Source organism: Zootoca vivipara, chromosome Z2, assembly GCF_965207765.1.
Source record: "Zootoca vivipara chromosome Z2, rZooViv2.hap1.1, whole genome shotgun sequence".
In the NCBI taxonomy this organism is placed as follows: Eukaryota; Metazoa; Chordata; class Lepidosauria; order Squamata; family Lacertidae; genus Zootoca; species Zootoca vivipara.
In genome coordinates, this window is record NC_142585.1 from 46,208,635 (window position 1) to 46,228,288 (window position 19,654).

At 50.8% G+C, this 19,654-nt stretch overlaps 1 protein-coding gene across 1 annotated transcript in view; it reads right to left on the reverse strand.

Moving 5' to 3' along the window:
• Positions 1–19,654, reverse strand: part of ADGRD2 (adhesion G protein-coupled receptor D2) — a 102,454-nt gene that overhangs the window by 77,576 nt on the left and 5,224 nt on the right. Inside the window, exons 3-7 of the mRNA XM_088665080.1 lie at positions 18,968–19,031; positions 9,727–9,948; positions 7,002–7,160; positions 5,202–5,681; positions 2,870–2,968 (exon numbers count right to left, since the gene is read on the reverse strand). Coding sequence (XP_088521206.1) covers positions 2,870–2,968; positions 5,202–5,681; positions 7,002–7,160; positions 9,727–9,948; positions 18,968–19,031 — 1,024 coding nt within the window. The remainder of the gene's footprint in view (positions 1–2,869; positions 2,969–5,201; positions 5,682–7,001; positions 7,161–9,726; positions 9,949–18,967; positions 19,032–19,654) is intronic.

Here is a 19,654-nt window from a genome sequence, read left to right on the forward strand (position 1 = left end):
AGGAGGAGGAGGAGGAGGAGGAGGAGGAGGAGGAGGAGGAGGAGTTTGGATGTGATATCTCACTTTATTATTCCCCGAAGGAGTCCCAAAGCGGCTAACATTATTCTTTCCCTTCCTCCGCCACAGCAAACACTCTGTGAGGTGAATGAGGCTGAGAGACTTCAGGAAAGTGTGACTAGCCCAAGGTCGCCCAGCAGCTGCATGTGGAGGAGTGGAGACTCGAACCCGGTTCCCCAGACTACGAGGCCACTGCTCTTAACCACTACACCACACTGGCTCCCATCCGCTGGCTCCCATTCCCAGTCTCCCATTAACAGGCTCCCATTAAAAGACTCCCATCCCCGGCTTCTGTTCCCAGAGTCTCCCATTCCCAGTCTCCCAGTAAGAAGAAGAAGAGTTTGGATTTGATACCTCGCTTTATTACTCCCCGAAGGAGTCTCAAAGCGGCTAACATTCTCCTTTCCCTTCCTCCGCCACAGCAAACCCTCTGTGAGGCGAGTGGGGCTGAGAGACTTCAGAGAAGTGTGACTAGCCCAAGGTAACCCAGCAGCTGCATGTGGAAGAGCGGAGACTCGAACCTGTAGACGTCGGGGATTCGAACCGCTGACCTTCTGATCGGCGAGCCCTAGGATCTGTGGTTTAACCCACAGCGCCACCTGCATCCCTCTGGTTTTGTGTATAGTAGTAAAATAAAGCCTTATAGATATTACTCATAGAATCATAGAGTTGGAAGAGACCACAAGGGCCATCCAGTCCAACCCCCTGCCAAGCAGGAAACACCATCAAAGCATTCTTGACAGATGGCTGACAGCAACGCGTGGCTGGGTCAGCTAGTAGAATCATAGAATCATAGAGTTGGAGGAGACCACAAGGGCCATCCAGGCCAACCCCCTGCCAAGCAGGAAACACCATCAAAGCATTCCTGACATATGCCTGTCAAGCCACCGCTTAAAGACCTCCAAAGAAGGAGACTCCACCACACTCCTTGGCAGCAAACTCCACTGTCGAACAGCTCTTACTGTCTGGAAGTTTCTTCCTAATGTTGAGGTGGAATCTTCTTTCTTGTAGCTTGAATCCATTGCTCCGTGTCTGCTTCTCTGGAGCAGCAGAAAACAACCTTTCTCCCTCCTCTATTTGTTTAGTCGTTTAGTCGTGTCCGACTCTTCTTGACCCCATGGACCATAGCACGCCAGGCACTCCTGTCTTCCACTGCCTCCTGCAGTTTGGTCAAACTCATGTTTGTAGCTTCGAGAACACTGTCCAACCATCTCGTCCTCTGTCGTCCCCTTCTCCTAGTGCCCTCCATCTTTTCCAACATCAAGGTCTTTTCCAAGGATTCTTCTCTTCTCATGAGGTGGCCAAAGTATTGGAGCCTCAGCTTCACGATCTGTCCTTCCAGGGAGCACTCAGGGCTGATTTCCTTAAGAATGGATAGGTTTGATCTTCTTGCAGTCCATGGGACTCTCAAGAGTCTCCTCCAGCACCATAATTCAAAAGCATCAATTATTTGGTGATCAGCCTTCTTTATGGTCCAGCTCTCACTTCCATACATCACTACTGGGAAAACCATAGCTTTAACTATACGGACCTTTGTCGGCAAGGTGATGTCTCTGCTTTTTAAGATGCTGTCTAGGTTTGTCATTGCTTTTCTCCCAAGAAGCAGGCGTCTTTTAATTTCATGACTGCTGTCACCATCTGCAGTGATCAAGGAGCCCAAGAAAGTAAAATCTCTCACTGCCTCCATTTCTTCCCCTTCTATTTGCCATTCTGAAGGAAATCAGCCCTGAGTGCTCCCTGGAAGGACAGATCGTGAAGCTGAGACTCCAATACTTTGGCCACCTCATGAGAAGAGAAGAATCCTTGGAAAAGACCCTGATGTTGGGAAAGATTGAGGGCACAAGGAGAAGGGGACGACAGAGGACGAGATGGTTGGACAGTGTTCTCGAAGCTACAAACATGAGTTTGACCAAACTGCGGGAGGCAGTGGAAGACAGGAGTGCCTGGCGTGCTCTGGTCCATGGGGTCGCGAAGAGTCGGACATGACTAAACGACTAAACAACAACAACAAATTTGCCAGGAGGTGATGGGACCAGTGGCCATGATCTTGGTTTTTTTGATGTTGAGCTTCAGACCATATTTTGCGCTCTCCTCTTTCACCCTCATTAAAAGGTTCTTTAATTCCTCCTCACTTTCTGCCATCAAGGTTGTGTCATCTGCATATCTGAGGTTGTTGATATTTCTTCCGGCAATCTTAATTCCGGCTTGGGATTCATCTAGTCCAGCCTTTTGCATGATGAATTCTGCATATAAGTTAAATAAGCCTCCTCTATATGACATCCTTTTATATATTTGAATATGGCTATCATATCACCCCTTAACCTTCTCTTCTCCAGGCTCAACATACCCAGCTCCCTATGCCGTTCCTCATAAGGCATCGTTTCCAGGCCTTTGACCATTTAGGTTGCCCTCTTCTGGACACGTTCCATCTTGTCAGTCTCCTTCTTGAACTGTGGTCCCCAGAACTGGACACAGTATTTGAGGCCTGACCAGAGCAGAATACAGTGGTACTATTACTTCCCTTGATCTAGATGCTATTCTCCTATTGATGCAGCCCAGAATTGCATTGGCTTTTTTAGCTGCTGCATCACACTGTTGACTCATGTCAAGTTGGTGGTCTACCAAGACTCCTAGATCCTTTTCACATGTACTGCTCTCAAGCCAGGTGTCCCCCATCATGTATGTGTGCCTTTCATTTTTTAAGGTAGTCATGTGTCGTGGCTTGTGGGAAGCCTCCTCAGCCCACCGATTGCTGGCGGATATTGGGCTTAAAACGACAGTTTGGATATAAAGAAAGTCAAAACTACTATACCTTTTTTGTAGTGGCAGATAAAAGGCAGCAGGTGCGAGCAGGGGGCAGAAGCTAGGCTTCCCTGGGTGACCTGAAACATACGGCATTCCTCCACAGGCCCTGGGAGAGAATGATGATAACAATAATAATAATAATAATAATAATCTATATTAAACTGACTATGTTTAATAAAAAGTGCGTCTCCACTTTTCACCGAAAACGCTTGACAGATTGCATCGAAATTTTGACACAACATCACATGTGAAGGATCTTATACAGTTTGCTTAGGCAGACGTCACACCTGAGGCAGGTAAAAGCCAATTTTAAGGAAGTCAACACAGATATGGAAGAACGACCAATTCAGTTAGAGGGTATACTCATAAGAAATTCTATCAGAATTGGGGAAATTTTGGGGAGTACATGAAGGGACAGTGCCCCACGGTAAAATCTCAGGTTTGTTTCTAATGCCTCGTATTGAGCTGATTTGATTTAATTTAAGTTGATAAAGCTGAATGATGGTGAATTTTTGTCTCTTTTTTATTTATTTAGTTAAGATGTTATTTGAGAATTATAGGATATATTTACATAGGATTGAGGGGAAGCAATACCAGAGTATACTAATCAAATAACCTGAAAGGGAGATACTGTATATTCCTGCATATAAGACTACTTTTTAACCCAGGAAAATCGGGGGTCGTCTTATACGCTGGGTCATATTTCTTACACGGCGAGTATATCCCAAACTCTATATTTTAAGTGGAAAAGTTGGGGGTCGTCTTATACGCCGGGTCGTATTTCTTATACGGCGAATATATCCCAAACTCTATATTTTAACTGGAAACATTGGGGGTCGCACTACGCCCAGTCGTCCTATACGCCGGAAAATACGGTATTACCAGCATAGGTGCCAACTCCCAGATTGAAAAATCCGGGATCGGCAGGGACGCGGCACCGGAAGTCGCGCTGTGGCCATTTTGGAACTGGGCAGAGCAGCACCGGAAGTTTCTTCTACACATGCTCTGCCCACTTCCAAAATGGCCGCAGTGCCAGAAATCACTTCTGCGCATGTCCAAAGACTCCAGACGTGCGCAGAAACTCCCCGGGCCGGTAAGAATCCGGGGGATTTAACGGGGTTTTTTAAAATCCGGGCTGCCAGCAGGAAATGGCTGGGAAAATGGGAGTTTCCCAGGGAATATTATTTATTTATTTATTTATTTATACCCCACCCATCTGGCTGGGTTTCCCCCGCCACTTTGGGCGGCTTCCAACAAATACCAAAATACATTAAAATATCACAGATTAAAAACTTCCCTAAACAGAACTGCCTTTAGGTGTTTTCTCAATGTCAGGTAGTTGTTTATCTCCTTTACCTCCGATGGGAGGGCGTTCCACAGGGCGGGCGCCACTACCGAAAAGGCCCTCTGCCTGGTTCCCTGTAGCTTTGCTTCTCACAGGGAGGGAACCACCAGAAGGCCCTCGGTGCTGGACCTCAGTGTCCGGGCAGAACGATGGGGATGGAGATGCTCCTCCAGGTATACTGGACCGAAACCGTTTAGGGCTTTCAAGGTCAGCACCAACACTTTGAATTGTGCTCGGAAACGTACTGGGAGCCAATGGAGGTCTCTTAGGACCAGTGTTATGTGGTCTCGGCGGCTGCTCCCAGTCACCAGTCTAGCTGCCGCATTATGGATTAATTGCAGTTTCCGGGTCACCTTCAAAGGTAGCCCCACGTAGAGCGCATTGCAGTAGTCCAAGCGGGAGATAACTAGAGCATACACCACTCTGGCAAGACAGTCTGCAGGCCGGTAGGGTCTTATCCTGTGTCCAAGATGGAGCTGCCCTGGGCACAGAATTAACCTGTGCCTCCATGGACATCTGTGAGTCCAAAATGACTCCCAGGCTGCGCACCTGGTCCTTCAAGAGCACAGTTATCCCATTCAGGACCAGGGAGTCCCCCACACCCGCCTGCCTCCTGTCCCCCCAAAACAGTACTTCTGTCTTGTCAGGATTCAACCTCAATCTATTAGCCGCCATCAATCCTCCAACCGCCTCCAGGCACTCACAGAGGACCTTCACCGCCTTCACTGGTTCTGATTTGAAAGAGAGGTAGAGCTGGGTATCATCTGCATACTGATGAACACCCAGCCCAAACCCCCTGATGATCTCCCCCAGCAGCCGCATGCAGATGTTAAAAAGCATGGGGGAGAGCCCAGGGTCTGAATACTCATGCCCCACCACCACTTTCTGAACACGACCAGGAGGAAGGAGAGGAACAACTGTATGATGGGAGATTTGGCAGCTATGATTACCAGATTCAGACCGCCGGAGCAGTCGCAACCCGAGAGCGCTTTACCTGGGCAGGTGAGCCACACTGTGTCCTGCTGGACGCTCGCTTCTACCTCGAGGATGTCGCTGCTCCAGGCAAATACGAGGCTCTCTTGAATCGGGACACAAGATCGCACTTTCTCCATCTGCTCCCTGCTAAGGACCCTCCGCCAAACATGCAGACCGGTCAAGTTCCCGCTGAAGGATTCTTTCTCCTTGAAGGCCCCACCCAGGGAGTCCTGGTCTTGCCCGATGATGAATGTCCCGTGGCCGTCCACGGCATGGGAGGCGGAAAGCCCCGTGGCGGAAGCCTTCTCCTTGCCGTCCGCATGGATGGACCACGCCCCGTTGTGAATCTGCCACGCGACACAGAAGTGGTGCCATTGCCCATCGGCGCGGAATACCGGCAGGTACGGCGAGTGGTGGCCGTGGAGGATGATGGCAAAGCGGACGAAGCCGTCTTCATCAACGAAGCCGCGCAGCTGGAACTCGTTGATGAAAGCCGGGACTGCGTAGGAGAAACAAAATACCCTTATATTCCGACGTATAAGACAACTGGGCGTATAAGACGACCCCCAACTTTTCCAGTTAAAAAAATAGAGTTTGGGATATACTCGTTAAAATTCATCTTGTTTGCTTTGGCCCAGTTGTCTTATTACAGGCAAATTTCAGAAACAGACTGGAAAGAGAAGTTGCTGAATTGCAACTCCTTACCAAGCTAAAAACCATGGAGAGACCTGGTCTGAATAAGGACATCGGATTCTTATCTCATTATACATGATCAAGCTATCTTTGGCCATCTCATCTCTTGCTTTTTCCTGCAAGACCAATTGCAGTCGTTAACAGTCATCCACAGGTTTACCACACCCAGGGCCGGCGCATCCATTAAGGCGAACTAGGCAGTTGCCTAGGGCGCCAAAATGAAGGGGGCGCTGGCACGGCGGGGAGCGCTGCTGGCTTCATAGGACTCGCTCTGCCGCGCAGCCGCTACACCCCAACGCCAACTACCCGTGTCTAGGGCGGGCGGCAGCAGCAGCGCCGGTGCAGCTCAGGCCTGCCCGGAGCGCCGAGGGCAGCAGCGTGTGTAGGACATGTGGGGCGAGAGCAGCCCCTTCCCCCGGCGTGTGCGTGCCAGAGCCGGGCCTTCGGCTCCAGGCGCCGCCGCCACTGCGCTCTACTTCTCGGGCAGGCGGGAACAGCTGCTGTTGCGCCCAGGGGTCCGTGGCTGAAGCCCGAGGGCAGCCAGAGCAACACAGTCGTCGACGTCGCAGGTAAGAGGGAGGGACGCTGGGAAGGGAAGGGGGTGAAGGCTTAGCCAGGCCCGCAGGGAGGAGGCAGACATCTGGTGGGGCGGCAGAAGGTGATATTGCCTGGGGCGCAAGAAACCCTAGCACCGGCCCTGACCACACTAATCTGTCAATCACCCATTCCCAATACCCCGCCCTACCCTCTGACTATAAATAAGGGTCTGGCAACTTCTGCTTCAGTGTATCTGAAGAAGTGCGCATGCACACGAAAGCTCCTACCAATGACAAACTTTGTTGGTCTCTAAGGTGCTCCTGGGAGGGATTTTTTATTTTGTTTTGACTACGCCAGACCAACATGGCTACCTACTTCATAGAATCCTAGAATCCTAGAGTTGGAAGAGACCCCAAGGGCCATCCAGTCCAACCCCCTGCCAAACAGGAAACACCATCAAGGCATTCCTGACATATGGCTGACAGCATCGCATGGCCGAGTCAGCTAGTAGAATCATAGAATCCTAGAGTTGGAAGAGACCACAAGGGCCATCCAGTTTCAACTACGCCAGACCAACACGGCTACCTACCTGCGTAGGAGAAGACAGTGGAGATCTCCACAGCCTCGGGGTCCCACTGGACGTGGGAGCAGGCGCTCACAGCGGGCATCTCTGGGAAGTCGGCTAAGACCTTCACAAACTTGGTGTCCGTTTTGTTCTTGAAGACCAGGATTGGTGCGGAGATGTTTCCTGGGGGTGGGGGGGGGGAGAGATGGAAGTAGAATCGAATTGAATCAAATAATAATTTATTGGCCAAGTACCAACATACTTGGAATTTTGCGTCGGCTGCATTGCAATGTAGACGCGGGTGGCGCTGTGGTCAGGCGTCCCCACTGTGGAAGGATGTGCAGATTCAGAATTGGCCTCCACAGTCACTTATGGACCCATTGTTCAAACCGTGTTTTTGGAAGACAATCTTACTCGGCTACGAGTGTTCGCCAAAGAAGAAGAAGAAGACTTATAGTTGGCTGTCTACCAGTTGGAGAACAGCCTTTATGGAAGACAATCTTTTTTTAAAAAAATAATTTTTATTAATTTTATACAAACAAAACAAACAAACAAAATACAATATAACACTGTCCCTTCGTTTTCCCTCCACCCACCGGTCCACTTCTGCCACCAGTAGGACCCGTGTGTGTTAAGAATCAAAGGGGTCCATTATAAGTTGGGTTTGGCCTCCCCCCTCCCTCCTCCCCCCACATCCCCCCCCTGCCACTGAAAGGACAGAGATGGAGGAGTTCTGAGGCTTGGTTTCCCCCAGCTTTTTCATAAACATACTTAAACATATACAAACAACAAAACAACAATAGGGAAAGTTATAAATTCCCAATTCTTATTATCTTAACTTTATAATTGTGACTTCCTCGATACTCTTCCTCCTGGTTTTCCTGATAGTCTCTAATTGCTTATGGTGGATTTTCTATTCCAATTCAAAATCTTATTCTTATTATAATAACTTAATCCTCCTCCTTTTCCATGCTGTCCTCCCACAGGCCCCCTCCTGCCACAAGGGGAACCCGCAGGGCACAGCACTTCCAAGGTTCCATTATCGTGTCTGGGTTTCCTTCCACCCCCTCCTCACCTCTCTGGGCACCCCCTGCCACTGGGTGCCTCAGAGTAAGGAGAGGAGGATAAGCAGCTCTCTGCCCAGACACCTATCTGAACTCACAAAAATTAGTATTAACCTAAAAATTCTTTCCTCAGCCATTCTTCTAACTCCCTCCAGAAAACACAGCTTTTATTTTTCCTTTTAACCCTCCATCCCCTCTCCCTAAGTCTTTTCCCCCAATTGGATCAGCATTTCCGTTAACAAGCCAAGATTTCGAAAACCGTCTTTCAAAAGCCAAAACAAAACCTTTTAACTAAAATTTTTACCCCACACCCATTCTTTCCCAATTCCATCTCCAGGCCTTTGCCCCCCCCTGCCCCTGTCTTTCCCATCCCTCAATAACACCACCCCACATTTTAGCCCCTCCAGGATCTTCAGTTCCATTGATCTTCATGTCCATTTGCTTCTCATTTTCTAGCTCTACTTGTTTCTCTTCCTTTTGAAGTCCATGCTTTGCTTCATCCCAGACATATTTTTTATAGTCCAAGTCCCCTTCAAAATTCTCATCAGGTTGTTTCTCCTCACATACAGTCTCAAACTCGACAGACTCCAAATCCAAATTATCCTCTAAATCCTGAACTTGGATTTCAGCCTCAACTGGTAATAAATTGGGATGTTGCCGTTCCTTGTAAATGTCCTCCCATGTTTGTAAGTAGTTCAGCACAGCCTCCTGGAAGGCTCAAGAGTACTTTGTTTTCATATTTCTCTTAACCGCAGACAAACAGGAGATAGGGAGCAAAGGGTGCTGGAAAATTCCTTCCTGTTAGACGATCGACTCCATTTTGGCTGTTCTTTTCCTTTGTCTTTAACTCAGTCACAAATCCATTCTTAATTCCAATTTAAATAATTCCACCTCCTTTTCAGTCAATTTTTCTGTTCACAACAATGCAATAAATCCACCCGGTCTTTTGACAGTTTGACAGCTTTTGACAGCTGTCAAAACGCTCTTCCCCTTAATGATGCTGTACCTCAAGGGGTGCCGGACTCGGGAGCTGAGAAGGTTCAAAAAAGTCTTTCTTTCTCTCGGTTCCACCGTCCCAAGAACTTTTTTATCTTCAGCTTAGGTTTATTTAAAGCGCCTCCCGGTTTGCCATTAGGAAGAGACCGACTTCCGTTTCTTTAAAGTCTCTCCTATTTTTCCAATTGATGATTTTAAAGTCCAAATACAAATTCCACTTACTTTATGGAAACCTTTAATTTTGTTCGGAAGAATCCGCCGCTTGCCGGGTCAGGACTCGGAGCTTCGCTTCTCGGAGGTAAGATATAGCCCAAAATGGTTCCCGCGGTTCCACCCCGCCGGCTCTCGATTGCTCTACTGAGCTCTCGGGCAGCGGGGGATCCGCAAAACGGAGCAGCCGCTGGGTGCATGAGTCACCGGGACTCTCTACCCGGTGTTTTTACGGGGAGTCCGCTCGCTCTGCGAACTTCCCCCCCCCTCCGCGAGGCCAGGGACTTCGGCGCGCGAAGTCCCTGCGTCCTTCTCTCCGCCACGACGGACCGGAAGTGTCTATGGAAGACAATCTTACTCAGCTACTAGTGATTGCCAAAGAAGAAGAAGAAGATGAGCCACAGCAACGCGTCGCAGGGCCAGCTAGTAAATAAATAAAAAGAAATTGGGGGGGAATAGTGCAGCATATCTCTACTTACGCCTCTGCTTCGGCTTCGGCAGGAACACTTCCCCGTCTTCCAACCAGACAGCACTCTGGACTTGGTGAGAGTGCAGCTTTCCCACAAGAGAAGCCAGCTCAGATGGCAACCGAGCGAAGCGCTGCCGGCAGTACCCGTCCGCATGCCACCAGTCCTGAAGGGTGGGCACGTACTCATACACGTCTCCCAACATCTCAATGACCAGGGGGACAGCACCAGGATCTGTAGGGAAACCACAAGGAGGGAAAGCTTAAAAAGCTGCTGTGATTGACAGCCATCTGTCAGGAATGCTTTGATGGTGTTTCCTGCTTGGCAGGGGGTTGGACTGGATGGCCCTTGTGGTCTCTTCCAACTCTATGATTCTATTAGCTGACCCAGCCACGCGTTGCTGTCAGCCATATGTCAATAATGCTTTGATGGTGTTTCGTGCTTGGCAGGGGGTTGGACTGGATAGCCCTTGGGGTCTCTTCCAACTCTAGGATTCTATGAGGCTCTGGGTGCCGCTCGGCATGGCGGAGGCGGGAGAAGGCGGCGAGCTGATGTGGGGAGGCGCTGTCTCCGGTCTCTGCCTCTTCCGTGGCACTCTCGAGAACTTGGCGCTGTGGTTCCCCATGCCACTAGCCTCTATGGCTAAGACACCCCTGCTGAGACCCTACCTGCCCATGGACTGTCTCACCAGAGTGGTGCATGCTCCAGTTATCTCTCGCTTGGACTACGACTGTGCGCTCTATGTGGGGCTACCTTTGAAGGGGACCCTGAAACTGCAACTAATCCAGAATGCGGCAGCTAGAGTGGTGACTGGGAGCGGCCGCCGAGACCACATAACACCGGTCCCAGTATGTTTTCGAGCACAATTCAAAGTGTTGGTGTTGACCTTTAAAGCCCTAAACGGCCTCAGTCCAGTATACCTGAAGGAGCGTCTCCATCCCCATCGTTCTGCCTGGACACTGAGGTCCAGTACCGAGGGCCTTCTGGCGGTTCCCTCCCTATGAGAAGCCAAGTTGCAGGAAACCAGGCAGAGGGCCTTCTCGGTAGTGGCATCCGCCCTGTGGAATGCCCTCCCATCAGATGTCAAAGATGGGACCACATAACACTGGTCCTGAAAGACCTACTGTGAGGGACGAGGGATACAGGGAAGTCCCTCCCATCTTAAGTTCCAGCCCATCCCCAAGCGCGGGAGAGAGTAAGGAGAGCTCTGCCTCCAGCGGAGAGTCAGGAAGTGGTGTCCGAGGCTCAGGCAAGGTTGTGGAGCCCAGGCCGCAGGTGGGACAGGAAGTAGGACGCACAGGGGGGAGGCCAATTCCCCCAACTCCCGAATTGCGACGCAAACGTAGGGGGAAGAGGTTGGGTCTGCCAAAGCTGTGGTGCTGGAAGAAAACGCGCCAATCGCCATTCGGGAGTTCAGACACCTCACCTTAAGGATGCATTTTTACTGCTCTGAACACTGTAAATAATCAGCACTTAATAAAAACCTTAAAAGACCATGCTGGAGTCGTTACTCTAGAGTAGCCATACCAGGCCCTCTGACAGCAACTCCCGAATCTTTTTTTTGGCTACTTTGGAGTGCAGCGATGAGCGCTCAAGAGGCTGAGCATTGGAGGCTGGAGGCCGAAGCAGCGAAGCAGGAGCTGCAGAACCTCACAGCGCACGCACAGCAGCAATTGCATGCCGCTCAGGAGGAAGCGCGAGGGGCGCAGGAGGAGCTGAACAAGCTGGTGGACCAGGTGAGGACAAAAGAGGAGACTGAGAAACAGCTAAGGGTGATGGTTTTGGACCTACAGAAGAAGTTGGAAGAGGAGAAAGCCGCTAGAGGTGGGGGGGTGCCCCAGCCGCAGCTAGTCCAAGTGAGAAGGGGACAGAGCCTAGTCACCAAGTTTAGCGGCGACCCTAGGGAGTACCTAGGATTCGAGACAGAAATAAATTATGCGCTGGAATTGCATGCAGCAGAATTCCCAGATGACGCGCACAGAGTCTCCTTTATCATAGAGCATTTGACGGGGGCCGCCCGAGAATGGGTAAGACCGCTCATCGCGCAAAAAAATCCTTGCATGAAGAACGCAAAATTATTTCTAGAAGCTTTAAAAATAATGTACGCTAGTGACAGTGAAATGGAGGCCACTAAAGAGGAGCTTCATAACTTAACACAAGGAAAATCGACAGTTAGGGACTACTGGGCGAGATTCACCATGCTGGTGCACAAACTGGGGTGGGATCTGCAAAGTGAGCCAGTGAAATCAGCCTTCTACATGGGTTTGCACGCAGACGTTAAGGATGAGCTGGCAAGAGGTCCCAAACCGCGAACTATGGATGAGTTAAGCAAAGCGGCGCTAGCGGTGGGGGTGAGACAGGAATCCAGATGGAATGACAAACAAGCGACGCGCGCAGCAAAACCTTGGTTCCCACGCTCCCAGGACAGACCACATCACCAAACCCCACCCCAGGGCCCGCCCCCACACCCGCCCAGGCCAAGCCCAGAGCCGGAACCGATGGAGATCGGAGGAGCGCGCGCGCGGGCTTTTCAAACCCCGGCGGCGCCAAGACGCAAGGAGGGAAGAGGCGGGAATTGCTTTCTCTGCAACTCCCCCAGGCATCGCGTCAGAGACTGCCCTCATCGCAGAGAGTGGCAAGGAAAGGCGGGAACGGTTGTACCTTCCCCAGCTGACACAGCACCACAGCAGGGAAACGAGACAGCCTGGCTGCAGGAGACAAGGGGGAGCGGCCAGGCACAGTCAGCAGACAACAGCCCCCGCCCGCCCACCCGCACAGAGAGGAGCACAGCCAGCCCACCCCTCCCAGAGCAGGAGTGGTTCTAGAAGTCACGCTCACGCTCCCAAATGGCTATCCCCTGACAGTCCTCGCCTTAATTGACAGTGGTGCCTCAGCCAACTTCTTCTCGAGAAACTTTGCGGAAGAGCACCAGATCCAACTTCTGCAGCTGGATTTTCCCCTGCACGTGGCCACCATTGACGGCAGAGAGCTGCTGGGAGGGGCCATCACGCATCAAACCCCCCCCCCATGAGAATGACGGTGGGAAGGCACTCAGAGACACTGGCTTTCAACGTCACAACCATCTCAGACCCCCCCATCGTCTTGGGCATGAGCTGGCTGACGCGCCACGACCCCTCCATAAGTTGGCACCAGAGATGCATCACTTTTGGATCGGACTTTTGTCTGGAACATTGCATGCAGTACCAACCAGGGGAGGGGCCTCCGAGAGCCACGGTGGCCACCATGCACGTCAAGGGGGGTGAGGCAATACCCAAGCCGTACTGGGACCTGCAGGAGGTCTTCAGCGAAGCGGAGTCCGACCACCTACCCCCACACAGGCCTTTTGACTGCCAGATCAACCTGGTGCCAGGGGCAACTATACCCCCAGCCAAGCTGTACGCCATGTCAGATCAGGAACTGGAGGATCTGCGCGCTTTCATCGACAAGAACCTCAAGCGGGGGTTCATCAGAGAAAGCAAGGCAGCAGGGGGCAGCCCGGTCTTCTGGGTGGACAAGAAAGACACGCAACAGCGCCGTCTGGTGGTGGATTTTAGACGGCTGAATTCGGTGACAGAGCCAATGGCTTTCCCCATGCCCAGAGTGGATGATCTCCTGACAGCGGCACGCAGGGGCAAGATCTTCACCAAGCTCGACCTAAGAGGGGCGTACAACTTGATTAGGATCCGGGAGGGTGATGAATGGAAAACCACGATGTTCACGCCTCTGGGCTCTTTTGAATATCTGGTGATGCCCTTCGGGTTGCAAGGGGGCTCAGCATGCTTCCAGGCCTTCATGCACCACGTCCTGGGGTCCCTCCTCTTCAAGAACTGCTTGGTCTTTCTGGATGACATCCTTATCTACTCCAATGACCCAGTGCAGCATGTGAAGGATGTCAGGGAGGTGTTGCAGCGCCTGAAGGACAACCACCTGTATGTGAAGCTGGAGAAGTGCAAGTTTCACACCAAAGAAGTGGACTTCCTAGGCTACAAGCTGTCAGACAAGGGGCTGGCGATGGACAAGGACAAGGTACAGGCCATCCTGGACTGGCACAGCCCCAGGACGCGCAAAGATGCCCAACGCCTACTAGGCTTCGCGAACTTCTACAGGAAGTTCATCAAGAACTTCTCTCGCGTCACGGCTCCTATCACCGACTGCCTGAGAGGCAAGCAGAAGTTCCGGTGGACACCAGAGGCGCAAGCAGCGTTCGAAAGCCTCAAGAGGGTATTCGCTTCAGACCAGCACCTGTTCCACGTGGTGCAGGATGCGCCCCTATGCCTGGAGACAGATGCTTCGGACAAGGCTCTGGGAGCGATTCTGTTGCAACTGGACGCCAACAGAGAGTGGAGACCCTGTGCCTTCTTCTCCAGGAAGCTGACCCAGCCGGAACGCAACTACACAGTGTTTGACAGGGAACTTCTCGCGATCCACGCTGCGTTCCAGCACTGGCGACACTTCCTGGTGGGCGCCAAGCACCCCATCCAGGTGTGCACAGACCACAAGAACCTGGAGTTCTGGAGAACTGCCAGGGTGCTCAACCAGCGGCAGATACGGTGGGCAGAGTTCTTCTCGAACTTCAACTTCTCCATCCACTACATCCCGGGAGAGCAGAATGTCAGGGCGGATGCCCTCTCCCGCAAGCCAGAGTACATGGAGGAGGAGTTGCCACCGGCACCCAGGCATATTTTCCCCCCATCAGCATGGTCCTGCGGAGCAACAGTGGTGAGCGAGGCAGAACTCACAGCACTGACAGCAGCTGATGAATTTGCCACCCGCATCTTCAGAGAACTGAGAGGGGGGGGGAGCAGGCCAAAGACTTTGAGGAAAGGAGGGGTTTGCTTTTTTACAAGGGAGCCCTGTACCTGCCAACCAAACAGCTGAGAGGTAAGGCCCTCAAGCAGATGCACGACAACCCAACGGCGGGTCATTTTGGAAGGGACAAAACCACTCACCTAGTCATGAGACACTTCTGGTGGCCAGGGGTGCGGGAGGATGTTCGGGATTATGTAAGGGGATGTGACACCTGCCAGCGAGCAAAGGTGGTCAGAGCGCCACCAGCTGGTTTGCTGGAGCCCTTAGCCACACCGCACAGGCCGTGGGAAGTAGTGTCCATGGACTTCATCACAGACCTGCCGTCGTCCAGGGGCAAGACCGCAGTGTTGGTGGTGGTGGACCTCATGTCCAAAATGTGCCATTTTATACCGTGTGCCAGGGCGGTCTCGGCAGAAGAGACGGCCAAACTGTTTGTTGACCACGTATTCAGACTGCATGGATTGCCTTTAAGGGTTATTTCGGATCGTGGCCGCCAATTTGTTTCCAGGTTCTGGAGGCGGCTCATGAACCTCCTGCAGGTGGAGGTCAGCTTGTCGACGGCTAGGCACCCGCAAACCAATGGACAGGCGGAGCGGGTCAACGCCATTCTGCAGCAGTACCTGAGATGTTACGTCAGCCAGAGGCAAACGGACTGGGTGGATCGCCTGCCACTGGCAGAATTTGCCTACAACAATGCGGTGCACGTCTCCACAGGGGTGTCGCCCTTTAAGGCCAACTACGGGCGCGACCTCAGATCTTTCCCGGAGAGGGAGGGGGAGGAGGAGGAAGAGGGCCCACAGGCAGAGGATTGGGCAGAGGACCTGGAGACGGTGCACCAGCAGCTCAGAGAACACTTGGAGAGGGCCAAGGAAGCGTACAAGAAGGGGGCAGATCGCCACAGGCGACCGGGAGAGGTCATCAGGGTGGGGGACAAGGTTTGGTTATCCTCGGAAGGTCTTCCCACCAGGGGGCGATGCAAGAAGTTAGCACCCAGGAGGCTGGGCCCCTTCACGGTCACGCAACAGGTCAACCCGGTAGCCTTCAGGCTAGCACTGCCGGAGGACATGAGAGTGCACCCAGTGTTTCATAGATCGCTGCTGTCGCCGTACAGGGAAAGTACCAGGTTCAGGGACAGCGATCAGCCTCCAGAGGGAGGGGGGGAGACGGGAGATGCCCGACAGCTCAATGAGGCAACTGAGATTTTAGACTCAAGGAGAGGGGTGAGAGGACTGGAGTACCTGATAGCATGGGAGGACACTCCGCCGTCCCACAATGAGTGGATACCGGCCACAGAAGTACCTGAGGAATTTTTAGTGGAAGAGTTCCACGCCCTGTTCCCCCACAGGCCCAAGCCCTGGCACATGGAAAGGGAGGGAGAGGGGGAGGGGCAGGAGGAAGGGATAGCAGGCAGCAGCTCTCCATGGAGATGGGAAGCGGAATTTGAGGACACGGAAGAAGAGGTGTGGGTTTCACCGAGGTCAACGACGTCGGAGGCAGGAGAGGACTGGCAGAACATTTTTACTCCCACCAGCTCTGACGCCACTGACTTCTTGGGATTCCCGTCTTCTCAGGGGGAAGGAGAAAGATCGCAGGATTGGGGGGAAATTTTTACACCCACAGGCTCGGATGCCACAGACTTCTTGGGGTTTCACTCGTCCCCAGCAAGCGGAGAGCCACTAGGAAGGGGGGGAGAGGAGCCTGGGAGGGGGATGGATGTGAGGGACGAGGGATACAGGGAAGTCCCTCCCATCTTAAGTTCCAGCCCATCCCCAAGCGCGGGAGAGAGTAAGGAGAGCTCTGCCTCCAGCGGAGAGTCAGGAAGTGGTGTCCGAGGCTCAGGCAAGGTTGTGGAGCCCAGGCCGCAGGTGGGACAGGAAGTAGGACGCACAGGGGGGAGGCCAATTCCCCCAACTCCCGAATTGCGACGCAAACGTAGGGGGAAGAGGTTGGGTCTGCCAAAGCTGTGGTGCTGGAAGAAAACGCGCCAATCGCCATTCGGGAGTTCAGACACCTCACCTTAAGGATGCATTTTTACTGCTCTGAACACTGTAAATAATCAGCACTTAATAAAAACCTTAAAAGACCATGCTGGAGTCGTTACTCTAGAGTAGCCATACCAGGCCCTCTGACACCTACATTGGCTCCCAGTACGTTTCCGAACACAAACGCTCCTTCAGGTATACTGGGCCGAGGCCTTTTAGGGCTTTCAAGGTCAGCACCAACACTTTGAATTGTGCTCGTGAACGTACTGGGAGCCAATGTAGGTTTTCTCACAGTGAGAATAATAATAATAATAATAATAATAATAATAATAATAATAATAATAACATAAAAGGGGGCTATTATATACATTCATATGGAGTTAAATATGATTTGATTAAAATTTGCTTGCTGGAAGGGACTCAGTGACTTGGAAAAAAGGAGGAGCAGGAAAACCACAGGATTATGGAATAAGATCTGGACAACGGGAAAGAATTGCAACGTAAAAAGAGGGCCAGAGGCCTTCTGAGTCTGGAGCATGGGAAGTCGATAAATTTGTACAATTTGGCAGAAGATATGGGAAAATGTTTAATTGATATTTTTATAATTTGTATAATTGGATGATGGATTAGGTATTTAAATTGGAAAATCTAATAAAAATGTTTATTTAAAAAAAAGGAAAAAGTTGAAATGGGGGGTGGAGGGATCTTTGAATGTGGGGGCAGGCGCCAGAGGGATCTTTGAACCATGGCGCCGGATATCCTTGAGACGGCCCTGGGTCTCATCCTGCGTCCCAGACGGAGCTGCCCTGGACACAGAATGGACCTGCGCCTCCATGGACAGCTGTGAGTCCCTTGAGGGACACAGACCTGTTAGACCTTGAAGGATTCAATAATATATATGGGTGGCATGCATACCTGTGGTATAGCAAAGTAAAAGTCCACAGAGGTTTTTTGACACACGTAATAAGGAAACAATTATACGAGGTGTGGCAGAGATATAAGAACTTATTAGAAATAAAAACACCAAGGTGGCTGTCCCCCACAGAGGTACTGACTATAAAAAAAAAGAACATGGAATCCAATTGGCTAACATATGAGGAAATGGGAGTGGAAACGGTAGAGGGTTGGAGATTAAAACCATTTGAGCAGTTGCAAGGGAGAGTAACAGGGTGGTTACAGTACCATCAAATAAACGATCTGTTTAGAGAAGATAAAAAGAACAATGGATTTGAAAGCATTAAATCTAAATTTCAAACTGAACTGGTGGAGGGGGAGAATAAATTGCTGATGAAAATGTATAACTTCCTTCTGGAATGGAACACCAAGGACGAGGAGACAAAGGAGGTTATGATAAAATGGGCAATGGACTTCGCTTACAACATTGAATATGACCTATGGTTCAAATTATGGAACCAATATACTGTATGAAGTTCACGGCATGCACGGCACTAAAAGAAAACGTCATGAAAATGATGTACCGTTGGTACCTGACCCCAGTTAAGTTAACAAAGATTTATAAATTAAAAGATAAAAAATGCTGGAAATGTAAACAAAAGGAGGGAGAAATATACCACATGTGGTGGCTATGTGAAAAGTTGAAAACATTTTGGGAACAAATATATAATGAATTAAAGAAGATGTTAAAATATACTTTTCCCAAGAAACCTGAAGCCTTCTTGCTAGGGCTGATGGGAAATGAAATTAGTAAGAGCGACCGTAAAATATTCATGTATGCCACCACAGCGGTGAGAGTGGTGTTAGCTCAAAGGTGGAAAACAACAGAAATCCCAACAATAGATGAGTGGAGGGTAAAATTAATGGAATATGTGGAGTTGGCAAGGATGACAGGACAAATAAGGGATCACAAAGACCAAAGGTTCCAAAAGGATTGGAATAAATTTGTGGAGTATTTAAATGAATATTGTAAAAATGTGAAGACGCTGGTAGGACTAACATAAAAACTGCAATGAAGAGAATAGATACCTATGTCTGTGAATAAGATAAAATGAAAAAGATAAAAGATAAAGGGGCAAATTGGGAAGGGCACATAAAAATAAAAGAAGAAAATGGAAAACCAAATGAGGGGAAGAAGGGAAGTCAGGTTTGGCAAAACATTAGTATATAGGAGAAGATTATATAAATATGTTTATGGATGTATGAACTGTATAAAAAATAAGAAATTGTGGATCAAGGTTATTTTGGAAAAATTTGTTTTGTATATGTGAAAATAATAAAAATTAATTTAAAAAACAAGAATTAACCTGTGCCTCCATGGACAGCTGTGAGTCCAAAATGACTCCCATGCTGCTCACCTGGTCCTTCCGGGGCACAGTTACCCTATTCAGGACCAGGGAGTCCTCCACACCTGCCTGCCTCTTGTCCTCCACAAACAGTACTTCTGTCTTGACGGATTCAACCTCAACCTCAAATAAACGCACAGAAGCAGCAATCAGGATACTCACCCCTTGCAGTGCGGTTTTCAGTTGGTACGGCAAATGCCATGGTGCTTCTGGGAAGAATGCCAACCTGTGAAGACAGAAACTCGGTTTTGGAGCACACCTCTCCCAGGTAAGATCAGGACCACCGCCTCCCCCTTGCGAAAGAGTAAGGTAAGGTATTGGAATGCGGGTGGCGCTGTGGGTTAAACCACAGAGCCTAGGGCTTGCCGATCAGAAGGTCGGCGGTTCGAATCCCGGCGACGGGGTGAGCTCCTGTTGTTCAGTCCCAGCTCCTGCCAACCTAGCAGTTTGAAAGCATGCAGTGCAAGTAGATGAATAGGTCCTGCTCTGGCAGGAAGGGAAACGGCCAGGGCCGGCGCATCCATTTAGGCGAACTAGGCAGCTGCCTAGGGCGCCAAAATGGAAGGGGCACTGGACGGCCTGCCCGCCCCCCCGCCGCCCAACGGTGCTGCCTCCACTGCGCCTGTCCCCTGTGGAGCGGCTTCAGGCCAGCTGACAGTGGAGCGGCTTCAGGCCAGCTGACAGCCGCAGTGGAGGCGGTCGCGGCCCTAGGCTCACGCTCCCCACACGAAGCTTCAGACGTGCGCGCGGAGCACGAGCCGGGGTCTGCCTCCTCCACGCCTCTCAGCTGTTTTTTTATTTTATTTCTATTTCTACTTTTTATTTTTCTATTTTTAGTTTTTCTCTTTT